At 35.7% G+C, this 13,786-nt stretch overlaps 1 protein-coding gene across 3 annotated transcripts in view; it reads right to left on the reverse strand.

Moving 5' to 3' along the window:
* Positions 1-13,786, reverse strand: part of LOC135684905 (uncharacterized) — a 50,449-nt gene that overhangs the window by 28,769 nt on the left and 7,894 nt on the right. For all 3 annotated transcript variants that reach the window (XM_089115524.1, XM_089115526.1, XM_089115525.1), the window contains exons 3-5: positions 9,283-9,442; positions 5,111-5,198; positions 2,023-2,102 (exon numbers count right to left, since the gene is read on the reverse strand). In XM_089115524.1, coding sequence (XP_088971650.1) covers positions 2,023-2,102; positions 5,111-5,198; positions 9,283-9,442 — 328 coding nt within the window. The remainder of the gene's footprint in view (positions 1-2,022; positions 2,103-5,110; positions 5,199-9,282; positions 9,443-13,786) is intronic.

Here is a 13,786-nt window from a genome sequence, read left to right on the forward strand (position 1 = left end):
CATCACAAGAGGCTCAAGTGACTCCGCCGGACTCCGCCACTGCTGCACCTAGAGAATCACATGGCCGGCGCCACAATGGGGGCTAGGGGGCTTCAGCCCCCCCCACTTTTTTGCAAATAGTGTTTTCTAAGGAAGGTAAAAAGAATGAAAAAACAGAAATAGAAGAAACAACTAGTGCGATAAGTCCTGTTTTTGCTCAATTTCCATGAAGAGGTCTATGGGGCCATATAAAGTAATAAATTCCACTTTAAGACTGGAATTAATCAAACGTACTAAAAGCGTGCTTAAAAAGTAGCAAAATGTTTTAAACGATTGCAAGAGAATGACTGCAAGAAATATTCTGATCTCTTATTTTAAGGTAATTTCAAGGGAAACATTTTCTGCTCGCTTCGCTCGCAGAAAAGCCTCTACTTGCTTTCAGGAATTCCTAAGGCCTCCCTAAACTTCTCGCCGACCCTTCCAATGTACAGCTAACATAACGATTGCCCCATAAAATCAAAGACATATAAAAGTTATTCAGTCTAATGAAGCTATCAACTCGAGCCCCTCCCCTTTGAATTTCTTCGCGCCACCCCTGGAATCCTACTGATACCTGTGCGCTTAGACATTATTTAAAAACTTTTACTGATTCATTCATTTGCAAAGCTTCAAAACACTCTGACGTCAACTCTCAGTTACCTCTGCAGGCAGCGGTATCTTGAAGACCGCCAACGAAGAAAATAGAATAACACAAAGCATCTTGTTTCGAGGTGGTCGGCCTCTTGTAGGTAGAAAATAAAAAACAATGAACATACAAACCTTTTTTACAGCAATATCCATATCATAAATAAATTAGGTAACGATGTCATACAACTCTATTTTTAGAATTTTTGGAAGATATTCCAGTAATCGGAATAAACACTGTTGTGAAGGAGAAAGATACAGTTCATCCTTTCACTCGTGCCCCGACTATCAAGCCTGGGCACAAGTGAAAGGATTAACCCTACAAACACTACAAAGTAGATCTGAATGTGACAAGGCAGTTCTATCTCGAATTTGATAAGTTATTGCTCTATACGTTCCAGAAGTGGATATTTTTCAAAACGATTCAATTTAATGATGTCAACGAAAGCAGGATTACATCGTGCAAACTAATTAATTTGTGCTGTAGCTAACTTTAATTATCAAATCTCAGCCAAACCACATTAACAGCCCGACATTTCTTAGCCATAGTTATTTGGCTAAGAAAGTTAAAGTTATTTGAAAATGTTCTCCAACACTAAATGTTTCAAATTGAGCAATTTTGAAAGTAGATTTGCTGAGGTAATATTATAGTCGAAAACAAGAAATCTACTGGAACTTGAGAAAGCTTTTTGTTTTTCTACTTTAGCATTCGATTCTTTGATGTGCTGTGCAAATGACTTTAAAAAATGACTAAAATCCCATTAATAAATCATAATAAAGGGTAAATTCAAAAATGTCTATTTTCTGCCTGATGAGCTGTGTTTTTTTAGAACCACAGTTAACTCGAATGTTAGAAATCCTGTCAAAACCTTTTCCTAGATACGGAGTCCAGAGAAGTGTCTATTCTTTTCCTTTATGTCAAGACGAACAAGAAAAAGCTTTTCAATCAGGGGGCAACCTTCTTGGAGTCAAAGAGCATTCGCATGGATCGAAGTCATTATCACGTATGCTCTTTGACCCCAGGAAGGAAGGTTGCCTCACATTTAAAGATTTTCGCGCGCTTGTCTCACCAAAAATTTCGGATAACCCTTTTGAGCTCCGAATATTTTCGCGCGCTTGTCTCACCAAAAATTTCGGATAACCCTTTTGAGCTCCAAATATCTAACCTGTTTTCCAGATCCTTTGATTGAAAGCAGAGGTAGAGAAACCTCATTGGACAGACCTCTTCATTCAAGTTAGGGATCTGGATCACAGGCTGCGAAATCTTCCACGATGAAAATAATTAACCAAAGGTGGTTTTGGGCGTGGCAGTTCGGTTGCGGTTGTTTGCGAAAACTCAAGCCAGAAAAATATTCTTACCTGGTTCTCTCATTAACCTCTTGCAGTAATTGTTTCTTCTTGAGGACAATTATTTGCTCACAAGCATGACGGATCTTCCTCTAAAAAGTTGTAAATAACTATTAACAGGCATCTCTAACTAATTCTATTCAATTTTCACTGAATAATTCACAAAATTCTATAAGCAAATAGGTCCAATTTCAAGAGAAGGCAACTGTTTCACCATGCTATCCGGTATAAGAAATTTTCATACTAATTCAACTACAAAGCTCTAAAAATCTAAAAACCATATCGTTTTAGACATATCCTGCCTTTTTCAAAACAGTCATCTTTGAAAATGGCTTTGAAAAAGCAAACATTTTACAACATGTTAGAAGTTTTTTCGTCTGACCCTCCTCAGAGTGATGTTTTATCCTCTAAGGAGTGACAGACGAAAAAGCTTTTAGTATGTTGTAAAATGTTTGCTTTTTTCAAAGCTACTTTCGAATTTTGTATCGTCGAAAAATTGTTTGCAGTCATCTTTCTGCCTCCATTCTTATCTGATATGAACTTTGTATTGTAATAAAGCGGTAAAATGATGAGGTAAAATGAAAAACATTCTTTTTGCGTTAACTTATTCTTTCTATCAAAATTTATGAACAAGGTGAAAACAACATTAATCAATGTGTACAACTCAGGTCTTTTTTGGCAATATCTAAGCCAATTTGCGACATCTTTCATTGATTTTGCACATTTCGATGTATTTCATGCCGTAGTCAAAGTAAAAGAAATCTGAAAAACATTTTGTGACGTAATCAGTTTGCCATTCTTCTACTCGACAAACAATTTTTGAAGCAATAACTTCTCAAAGTTTATCGTGTATAGAATAAAGTGATTTTAAGTATGAACTAAAAATAATCTTGAAAGTAAGTCACTCCGTGTCAGTGGATGGAAAGTTCTAAAATTGGAACCTCATCCAGTTATTGATCTAGCTCAAGATAGATTAGATGCCCAGTATATACTGCATGACTCATGTTCTATATAAATAGAAACTTTCAGCGACACGCCCAATGTTTTCCAAAGCACTTATTTGTAAGGCTGAGCCTTAAAAGCCTGATGAGTAAGCAGCTCAGGAAAAGTATACCTTGGTTTAACGGGATTCAATGGACAATGCTGTTGATTAAACATGGAGTATCTAACAGGTTTCTTTCAAGTACAAAAAACTACAATCAAATGATTCATAAAATCCATCATTAAAAGGAACACAGTTATTTATACAATCTTATCATGAATAAATTGATTTTTTGACAAAGCTTGCCGAGCAGGGCATTAACGTACTTATAATGCACCATTAATGAAATAAGAGCCACCCTTTGATACGTCAAAAGCTTTGCGCTTTGGGAGGGGTCAATCGTTTCAGACAGTTGATAACAATAGTGTATTGAGCTAACGATAGATCTAAAAATTCCGTTTGCAACCAAACAATAACCACATTGAGATGAGAAATAAACATGTATTTCAATCACTTGATCGCCGTCAATTGGATATTGATGCTTAGAAGGTTGAATCTAAAGAGAAAAAACCAAACAAAATGTCTGCTTCTTGCAGTGAGGACTGAGCCTCGCGTCTTCCTGAAATGCCGTTTTGACTGAGGGACAAATAAATCCACAAGAATCTCGTACATCTTTGGTGGAATAGAATATCCTATTGTTTTATCTGAAAATCCCTGGAAATCCTTTTGTTTTTATGGATATTTCATGCACGATCCGTCGCGAGGGAGGGAGTAAGCACGTGACATAGACCTGCAACTTGTTTACTTGGTGAATACGGTTGCGAAAGCTAATTTGATTAGCGGGAAAATTACACACATTGGTTGAATTGAATTTTCTCTCTTCAAATTTAGAGGCCTGTTAGAAACCCTTAGTTAGTGTATCCTGGGCATACGAGACTAGCCTATTTCCCAAATAACTTTGAATTAATTGACAAATGCTTGAAAATATAATAACAAAACAGATAGCCGATGATCAAAGCTATAAATAGCTACAAAAACTGGATTTTAATCATGCTGAAATCATGCAGGAATCAAATATGTTTCAAGATTGATATAATGAGCACACTGCGTCGAGGGATAAGTCATCTCAAATCATACTTACTCCTTAAACTATGGGTTTAACATTAACTGCTTTGGAAGCTGTTTCCAAATCCTATCAAAATTTGCAATTCGTTTCATCTTGAAAGCGATAAATCACGTAAAATGCTTTTATACTGTATAACCCTTTTGAGTTACCAAAAAATATAGGTCTTAATCTGCTGACAATAAAAGGATTAAAAACATCTATTGTAAAAATCTAGTTTGAGTAGTTGAAAAACACTGTAGAATTATCGTTCAATAAGTATGTCAATATTTGAGCTCTACAATGACAGAAAAGAGATTTTGAGCTTACATTTACTCTATTTGGAATAAAAGGTTTGATTAATTATGAAAGATGGGATAATGCTCAAGTGAAATCATCTTTGCGAATGTCAAATCAATTGTGGGTGGATTATTATAAGTAAAAGTAATATTAAATTCCACGAAGGATGTATTCACAAAGGTTGGAGCAGTGCCACAAAGCATTTCATCGTGGCTATAGAAATGATGCCAAAAAACAGCAAAAAACTTTTATTAGTCTACAGAAAGGCTTTCTCAGCCTGATTGAGGCATCTGTCAATGAACTGTTAGCCAATCAGTAAGCGTGATACCACTCGGACGCTTATGATTGGCCATACATTGATTGATAGGTGGCTTAGGTCATTTCAGTGTGTGTCGCTTGCCTTTATGTAGGTTTCATTAAAAGGCAGTTTGTTTCTACAAGAAATATAATACCGGTTTGATTCGATTCGGCTTTGCTTGGTCTGAACTAATCGACGCACAAGTAGCTTGGTGTAAGCCAATCAAATAGCAAAAAAGCTGTAGTAATGTCATCCGGTTTTAAACATCGTGGATACAGCTTAATCCCTTATTTTTGCCCCAAACACCTCAGTTTTGACATGGTCATGACCCCCCGCTTATTTGAATCCTCTTAGCCCCTTCAGTCCCAATGTCATAATTCTTAAGGTGGTTAGAAAATACCTTTATTTCATAACTTACTTCACAGGCTGGCTCAAGGTCTGCACTTCTGTGTGGCTGATCATTGGATCCTTGAAGCTTGCTAAAATATGTTTTTTCTTTTGTGTCCCTAAAAAGGCAAATTCGATTTGAGAAATGTTTCAAATCCACGTATTCCTTTGATCAGGTCAAGAAAAAAGCTTATCCTTCCATCGGACAGTACCATTAGATGTTAAACCCTCCTGAGCAAAACATTAAAAGAGCGTGGTTTGGGTGTGGTACTTAAGATGCTTTCGTTTCAATGGTCTTCTTTACAGTTACATATGTTTGAAAGCATTGATCAAAATATAATCTTCTAAGTATGGAAGGCAATAAATGAACTGCTGAGGAACTGCCGAAAAAGAGAACAAGATGCTAAATCAGCTGATTCCGTAACTTCGCTGTGACTGATAAGTGCATTTATCTGTGAATAATAAAATATGATGAAATGAAGAATTATCAAGAAAATTATCTAAAATATAACTATACACTGCAGTGATGAGCTAAACTAGCAAATCACTTTCAAACTTAATGAAGAGACTGTCAGTAGTAGTTTAATACACAAATACACATTGCAATCTTTTCCATCGACTCATCAAATTGCTTATCTTTCTGCATAGTATTTGCATGTTTTGCCTATCGTTTTATATCCGTACGCACTTAATAAAATCTTCGATCCGTGCAAGCAACTTAGAACGGTTCCAGTTTTCCTTAATAACCTCTCAGTTCTTAACAAAGTGTGAATATTTTTGCAGTAAAAATCTTTTTATATCATTCAGATCGGGACGGATCGATTCGTTTTTCACGGAAAGCATAACAACATTTTTGCTCTGTTTCCTTTGCGAAGTTAAAGCTATTCTTGAAGTGAAACCTTTTCCTGAAGTTAGAATCCCTTTTTCATATACGCTTTTTATGCAACTCATTGCAAGTAATGAGCCTTAAGTTGAAATTCAATTATATCCTCGATCATATTGTCAATGCTTGATAATAAAAAATACAAACAAGATAATGAATAAGAACGTTGGCGTACTGTTCCTTGCAAAACCCCGCAGAGGCTATTGTGACGATAGGCGAAAGTAGCCTTAATTACGAAATAACACCACACTTATCAAAAATTCAACTTTAACTCCCTATAATAACATTACAATTAGCCTGAATTCATCTATTTCCGGAGACAATATGGCTTAAGAGGCAAACATGCTGATTCATCTAACTTCTGTTTAGTAGTTTAATCTTGTTTGATTGAATTATCGTCATTACTGTTAAGACATTTACGAATTAATGTCCTTTAATTATTTGTATTTTAGTGACTTGATCCTTTCTATGATATCTATAATCCACGCAGCAAGTGATCGCGTACTACGTCAAAACATCACTTTCAACAATGAAGAAAAATATTTGCTCCTGAAAATAATGTCTTTCATTAAAAAGTTAGGAGTGGGAATAGCCAGCAACAATTTCACTGACTTGCAGCTAAGGGATTTTATGAAAGTTTTTAGTCTTAAAGGCAATGCGATAAAGCTCTTTCATAGGTACTCAATACTATTTCTGACATGAACAAAGCAAAGCCGTGCCCTTCTGCCACGGCCTTTGAGAACAAAAGGTCGCTGCCTAATAGTTAGGGGCCTGGAGCACAGGCTAACAACATACTGCTAGACTCAATGGGACGCCTGAATGGGGATACGTGGCATTTGCCACTACATTTCTGTCTAGAAGATTTCCTGCATCCAACGCAAAATCATGGGGCTACCATCAAAGCTTCTACAGTGCAGTAATAACAAAACAAGTTCAACACCAACAGGGCATTGAAAAATAAAAATACCATGATATTAAAAACATAATGAGAAGAATAAAAGAGAAACGAGTCGCAACGCTCTGTGTTACGTGTTACCATGGAAAGGATTAAGCCAGTAAGGCAAAGCTAATTGCGTAATGAACAAAAGTAAGGATTCTTCTCTACCTAAATAGCTTCTAAAAGAGAAGAAAACCCATCTTGATAGCTACAACAAATATTTCTTTTTTGTACAAACAACCATTGACACATTAGGACAAACCTAACTTCCCAGCGTCAAAAAGGTCTGTCATGAATTGTTATGCAATTGTTACAAAAGATCTACATTTTAAGTTTAACTTATTCTATAAAATTTCTTACGGTGGAAGATATAATTACTTGCGATGACTTTTATATCTGCAGACAAGAAGGTTGCTGTTGCTTTAAGCTTTAATGAGAGCAAAGTATGAAGACAGAACTGACGAGGTTTTAAATGAGACTTGTTTTTTAAGTAAAATTTTGTAGGCCAAATTCTTCTTGTAGGAATCACGGGAGCTCAGAAAAGGAAAATATAATAGCTAAGTAGGAAATACGACGGCTTGAGAATGATGGCTCTCGTTTATGAAAAGGAATCGAATGAGGATGCAAAATCTTTAAAACTTAGAAAAAACTTAGAAAGCAGCAAATGACAGCTCTGACAATTCTGAACAGGGCCCAGACTTTGCTAGAATGATTGTTCAGAAAAAACGTTCTTTTATTGCCTGCCATAAATTGATGCCTTGGAACTTGTTGGTTTCTACAGAAGGTTTCGATTATTTGTTCGACAGAGAAGTACTTTTCGAACACTTTGCAGAAAAACAAAGAAGGAATATAAAAAACCCTATGAAATATTCACGTAATTGTTAATCTAAGAATACCTCTCCGGGAAGGCAGTTGGCTGACAAGATTTTCACTCCCTCTCTGTTCCATGAAGAGTGAAGCATTGTCTTCAGGAACGAATGGCACGCAAATGCCTTGAGGAGCCTTTTCCTATCAGTGGATGTTGTTGATCTCCGCGACAAAGGAACACTGTTATTTGGGAGGTGCACTGGGAGGTGCTTGGGTCAAAAATGGGTATGAGGTAGAAAAAGAGCACCAGAGAATGACTTGTTCTGACTCTCTAAAAATTCCATTGAATGAGAATCGTAGCCCTACAGGCGTTGCACTGCCAAGGTGCACGATTAGTGTTTCATTGGACAATTCACTAAAATATCATATGGTGAGTATGATGCTACCACGTCAAATGATCGATGCTTCAAATCATCGCTTATCCTTGCGCAAAGCTGGGTTAGAAAGACAACCTACACTTGCACGGTACCAACATTTCACTGAACAACACTTAAAAGACCAGACTTGACCGTACGTCTTAACCACTTTCGACTGTCTTTCTACAAAACATTGGACAACATTGAACCGAACCGAAAGTGTTGTTTATCAATATTGAACGTTTGTTCAGGCAACCATTCAACACATTTCAGCCAGGTATAAGGCAACAAAAGACCATTTCACCTACTATAAGTTAGACATGCCTTCCCTCCTTGTCACTAAGGTTGATCTGCAAATATGCCCAAAAAAACAACCAGAGCCAGGAAAGACATAGCCTTGTTTTTCTAAAGGGGCGTAACATTTAAACATTTCTTCGTCATATTGTCTCTAAACATATCTTGACAGCACCCCCTAACATTGTAAAAGCTTAACTCCAATTTTGTGTAGGTATACACAATTCTAGGGAGGTTTCCGAACAAAATTCAAGCTATCCAAAGAATATTTGATTTTTCTTTAAGCTCTCGGAGTCAAAAGGCTTATTCAACAAGCCACCAGACTATCGGAGTATCTTCAGTGGTGAATTAAAAGACCACCGTATGACTGGTTTATCATGGGCACATGTGTGAACCTTGAAGCAAAGTGTTAAACGAACGGGTAAGGCTGTGGTGGATCTAATTTGATTTATGTGGGTTATGTTGAAATTACAAAGGGATGTTTTTTGTGGGGCATGAGTGCAGGATATGTTCCGTGGATTAAATTACCATGTGTTTTGCTTTAAACAGCTTTTCGTAATTCTTCTTGACGCACCTTCATCAAATTTGGAAGATAGATGGGAGTAACATTTGTCCAAAGGGACGTCTAGCTTGAGTTTCTGCGAAGGAGCAATTAAAACAATCTACCTCGGAGCATTGAACAAATTTAGTAAAATAAAGGAAGGCGACAAAACAAAGTTTAGATGGTATAGTAGCAGATCTAATTCTGCGTTAATTTTGGGCAGGTTTCTTTAATTGCTTTGCGAGCCTTTGTCATTGCCTTATCATACATACAAAATCATACAAAAAATTCAAATCAATAGCATGAATAACATAAAAAGATTTACCTTCGAAGCTTCCTCCACTTTTCTAAGCGTGACTCGATCCTATTCGACAGTTCTTCAGAAATGAGACCATTTTCTCGCAAGCACAACGATCTTCCATTCAGTAGGACAATTTTCGCTTGTAGTTCGTCAATTTGTTTTCTGCTATGGCTGATTTTGGATTCTAGAAAACAGTTAAATCAAAATAAGATCTGGTGTAAAATTATGGGGGCTTTACAAGGTAGATTTTGATTTCAATTGAAAAACAAATATTCATCTACCATATTTCTACTTGCTACGAATGATTTAATTGTCAAAAAATAGCTGCTCAGAACCCTTTGATACTACAGGCAAGTGCGAGTTCTTTTTTAAAGAATCTCCAGGGGCTGACAAGGAAAATACCCCTTGCTCAAATAAATATATTACTTGAGTTTAATTCCAATTAAACATCATTTTTTAATTATCTACAAAACATGAATTGATAAGAAACAGAATTACGAAGAAAAAGAGAGAAAGGAAAAAATAATTGCAAAACACTATTTTGCGGTCATACTATGAATGTCATTTGCTAACGATGCTATTATTTAGTTCAGACTTTTATCCAGATTCAAGAAATTCCCATAACCCAGAATTCATGGCGGCCAAACGAATTATGACCAACACGAAGGCTAATAAAAGCACAAGAAAGTGTCACGCCCAAAGCCTATTCTGTTTTAATTTCTTTCTGAGAAAGGTTTTCAGAGCTTGATGATGTTGTCCGGAGGAAGGATGGGTATTTTTCTTTACTCCGGAGTTATTTCCAAAGTGCTATTGGGCATTTTGATACATATTTTGTATTTAAAATGTTTAAACTTGACTTTTCGAATTAAATAGCTGACAGATATTCAAAAAATATTTAGAAACCATTAACAACAAGAATCATTTAAATCATAGTTATTACCATGTTATAATGTTAACATAAAAATTATATTAAAAATTAGTCTTGAAAATTTCAGGCAAATAGCTGACGTGTCACAAGCCTCTGGCAAGAAAATTTATTGGCAATGGAAATTTCCTTCTGGTGTGTAATAAAGATTCCGTGACGTAAAAAGGATTACTTCTTACACAGCACCATTCAATTAGTAAGCTCGCCAAGAAGGTTGACACAACAGTACAAAATCTTCACAGTTTTTAACCCCCCCCCCCCCCCTCCCAATTACAATAATACTTATAACCTATATTGCATGGTTTTCGGTAATTATCTTGAAAGCTAGGGCACAAAATATTTTGAATTGTACGTAGGGTGGGTGGGGGGGGGGGCTTCAAATTATTTTACGTTGTGGTGCTATTGTACAAAGCAACATTGTAAGTTGCGGTGTTCCAACTATTCTTGTAAGGTTAATTGCATCTATCAGCAAAAAGGTAGCAGCAACTTCAGGCCAAATATGCATACCCCTACTTGTTAAGCTTAATCTCAAAACTTTTGTGAGAAATTTTTCAAATTTTCAGTGCTGAAAATTCTTAATATCTATGAGAATTGAGTACACAAAGATTCCGTAAAATTTCTAAAAACTTGGATAGTAGAAATTTGTAAAAATGCAGAAAAATGCAGGAGACAATTTAAAGATTAAATTATACAAATGTATAAAGGGGTTTAGACGCAAGTTGGAGAAAGAGGGGCCAATTGAAGACCCATAACAAAAGATCTTGCAAAAGAGCTCTACTGTTTTGCAAAAAATGCCAAGCCCTGTCTTGTCAACAGATAATATGAAATCTAACTTCAAACAGTAACATATCTATAACAGCATTTTACGACAATGATTTTTAAAAATGTTAAAATGTTCTTAACAATTCAGTGAAACTTTTATAGATATCACTATTGGAATTTTTCAAGCTTGCTTGGTAATTCATTTTCAAATAATCACGCTGGTTGCTGGTTCAGTGCAAATAAAAACACTTCATTTCTACTCTGAGTGTCATTAATTTCCACTAATTTTATTGTCAGGCTCAATTAACTGGTGTACTTATTGAATTTCAAATTAAGTTTCGATTAAGTTTCCACGGGCGCGTTTGTAGAATATTAAATCTATACTGAACCACGAAGAAATTGTTAGGAAAATGGCTTATAGAAACGAAATTCTATGCAAAAATGCACAAAAAACGTGCCCACTGGCACTGGTCGCAAGCTGGCCGAAAATACATAGGCTCGGCATGAGCAGTGACTCAAATCTTTATTCCATTCTGCTCAACGTATTGTCGACTTCTCAAAACATAGCAAGCCAAAATAAAAAGATTATTACGTATTGAACTGAAAACATAGCGTGACTTGGCAAAATAAACACAGGAAAATAGATTATGAAATCCTTAAAGAATTCCTGCTGGTTACTATGCATACGCTATATCACAAAGTGTTTATAAATTCTGATCCCTTCAACGCAACAAAGATAGATAAAGATGGCCATTGGCAATATGTCAAAATTAGCCCTTGTTCAACCATTCTCACGAAAGCGGTTTAACAGAAGGGATTATTCCGTACTTCTGTGCAAATTCTAGCACGGTTGATCATAGCTACGCCGAATAAAAGTTGCCACAAGGTCGCGACGGAGGAGTTCAACTGTGTCGACCTCTTGTTTCGTTTACGTGTAGGACCTCTATGATCTGTACACGTAGCCCTGAAGGGAACTGAAAAACCGTTCAGACTTACGGATCATGTTACTGTATCTAGTGTTCTTGGTTGAGAAACGAGTAATTGAAAAAATCATACTGTTATACATCTTCTGAAATTGTAAAAAAATAAAAGAAAGTGTCGAAACTTAGAAATTATGGCTGACTAGGTTGCCGAATTTATACGGTAAGGAAAATAGGGTTGTTATAATTCTTTTAGGTTCTGGAATTGACATTCGAAGATGGATTACTATCAAGACAACACAGTCCATACACAACGCAAAATATAATTCTTTAAAATTCTAAAAGCATCTAGGATATACCTTCTAAAGACCCTGTTATTTATCGCTTTAAAGAAATAGAATTTACTAGCTTTCACACGCTTCGTTTTCTGTTATTTTAATTTCTATACCCTTACATAAACGACTAACAAATTCTGAAATTAATATTGTCAATGGGTTTGAATCTTCAAGCCCTCGTCCTCTTCAAGTGCAAGCTTTAACAATTGCACCTTAGTAGATATCAATCTTTGAATAGCTAAATAATTTATATTTGAATAAAAAATAACTGCTACATGATAATTACGTCGTCATTACCAATTCAAAGAAACATCTGACCAATTTAATGTAAAAGCTCCATAACGGAACAAATTGTTTCCTTGTCATATCCATATGGAAGTAAACAGACGATAATTGGTCAAGTTCCGCTTTCAGTTGGAGAAGTCTTGACGAAATAGAAGACCAAATTTCATGTATGGTCCTGGATCTGAAAGTATTGCAAAACAGTGACGTATAGCAAAACAGAAACGCAATTTTCATTAACTCCAGCTGTTTGGTGACGCCAATAGAATTTGGCCTCGTTCATAAACAAGCTATAGCTTTTCAGAAATGTAGAAAATTCGATCAATTTTTCTATATTTACACTTTTTTCTTTTTATAAGAACAATTCTATAAGAACACGAGCCTCAAAATTGGTCAAAAGTTAAGAACAAATTAAGAACAAGCTGAGGCTGAGCTTCTGCAAAATGCAATTTTGAACAACTTTTTTTCTCAAAATTGAGGATTTTTAGGGATGTGAGGGTGCTTTTACGGTGAATATTCAAATGTGTCAGCAAATTAAGGCTGTCTCGCTCACTTTGTTGGCAAATGGGGCCTGAACACGACACTAGAGCGAAAAAGCTAGCACTCGCACTGTTTACACCCTATTAGATTAAGAATAAATTAAGAACAATCCAAAATAATTTTCGAAAAAATTACAAACAGTCAGCCTGAATTTAAATTTACTGGTTCTTATAAAAAAGAGTGTATTTTTATAGCTCTTACATACTTATTTCTAAATACTTTAAAAGAAATTCAAGATTTCAAAATTGGTTTTGGAAAACAAAATTGAAAATAATGCATGATTACAGAATGTACGTGATATATAAACGATTGCAGAAGATAAATGTTATATATCAAATAAGGGATAATGCAAAGAAAAGTATGTTAAACTAAATTACTACTCTTGAATTTACCAAGCATAATCTTACCATTAAATCATTACTACTACAAAAACTATTCGTTTATCCTATTTACGAACAATTAAGTACGTGGATAACACCATAACAGCAGCCTATTCATCCCTCAGGAGAAACGCCTTTTACTAGGGGAGGCTACATCTGTCAAGGGGCCTAAAACGGCTTTATTTACTTTCCATAGACGTTTGTGGTGGTTTCTCACGCATTATTCTTGAAATGTTCTGGGTAACCTCTAAAAGCCTTGTTTGGCGTTTAATTACTCAAAACTGAATATCGCATGGCCTTTTAAGGGTTTATAACTTTTATCAGGCAAAGCTTTCCAAACCCATTTACGAGTCACGAATTTGATCAGGTGACACAAGGGTGTGC

The sequence above is a fragment of the Rhopilema esculentum genome, unplaced genomic scaffold (genome assembly GCF_057945365.1).
Source record: "Rhopilema esculentum isolate cy_ngs unplaced genomic scaffold, ASM5794536v1 HiC_scaffold_34, whole genome shotgun sequence".
Taxonomy (NCBI): Eukaryota; Metazoa; Cnidaria; class Scyphozoa; order Rhizostomeae; family Rhizostomatidae; genus Rhopilema; species Rhopilema esculentum.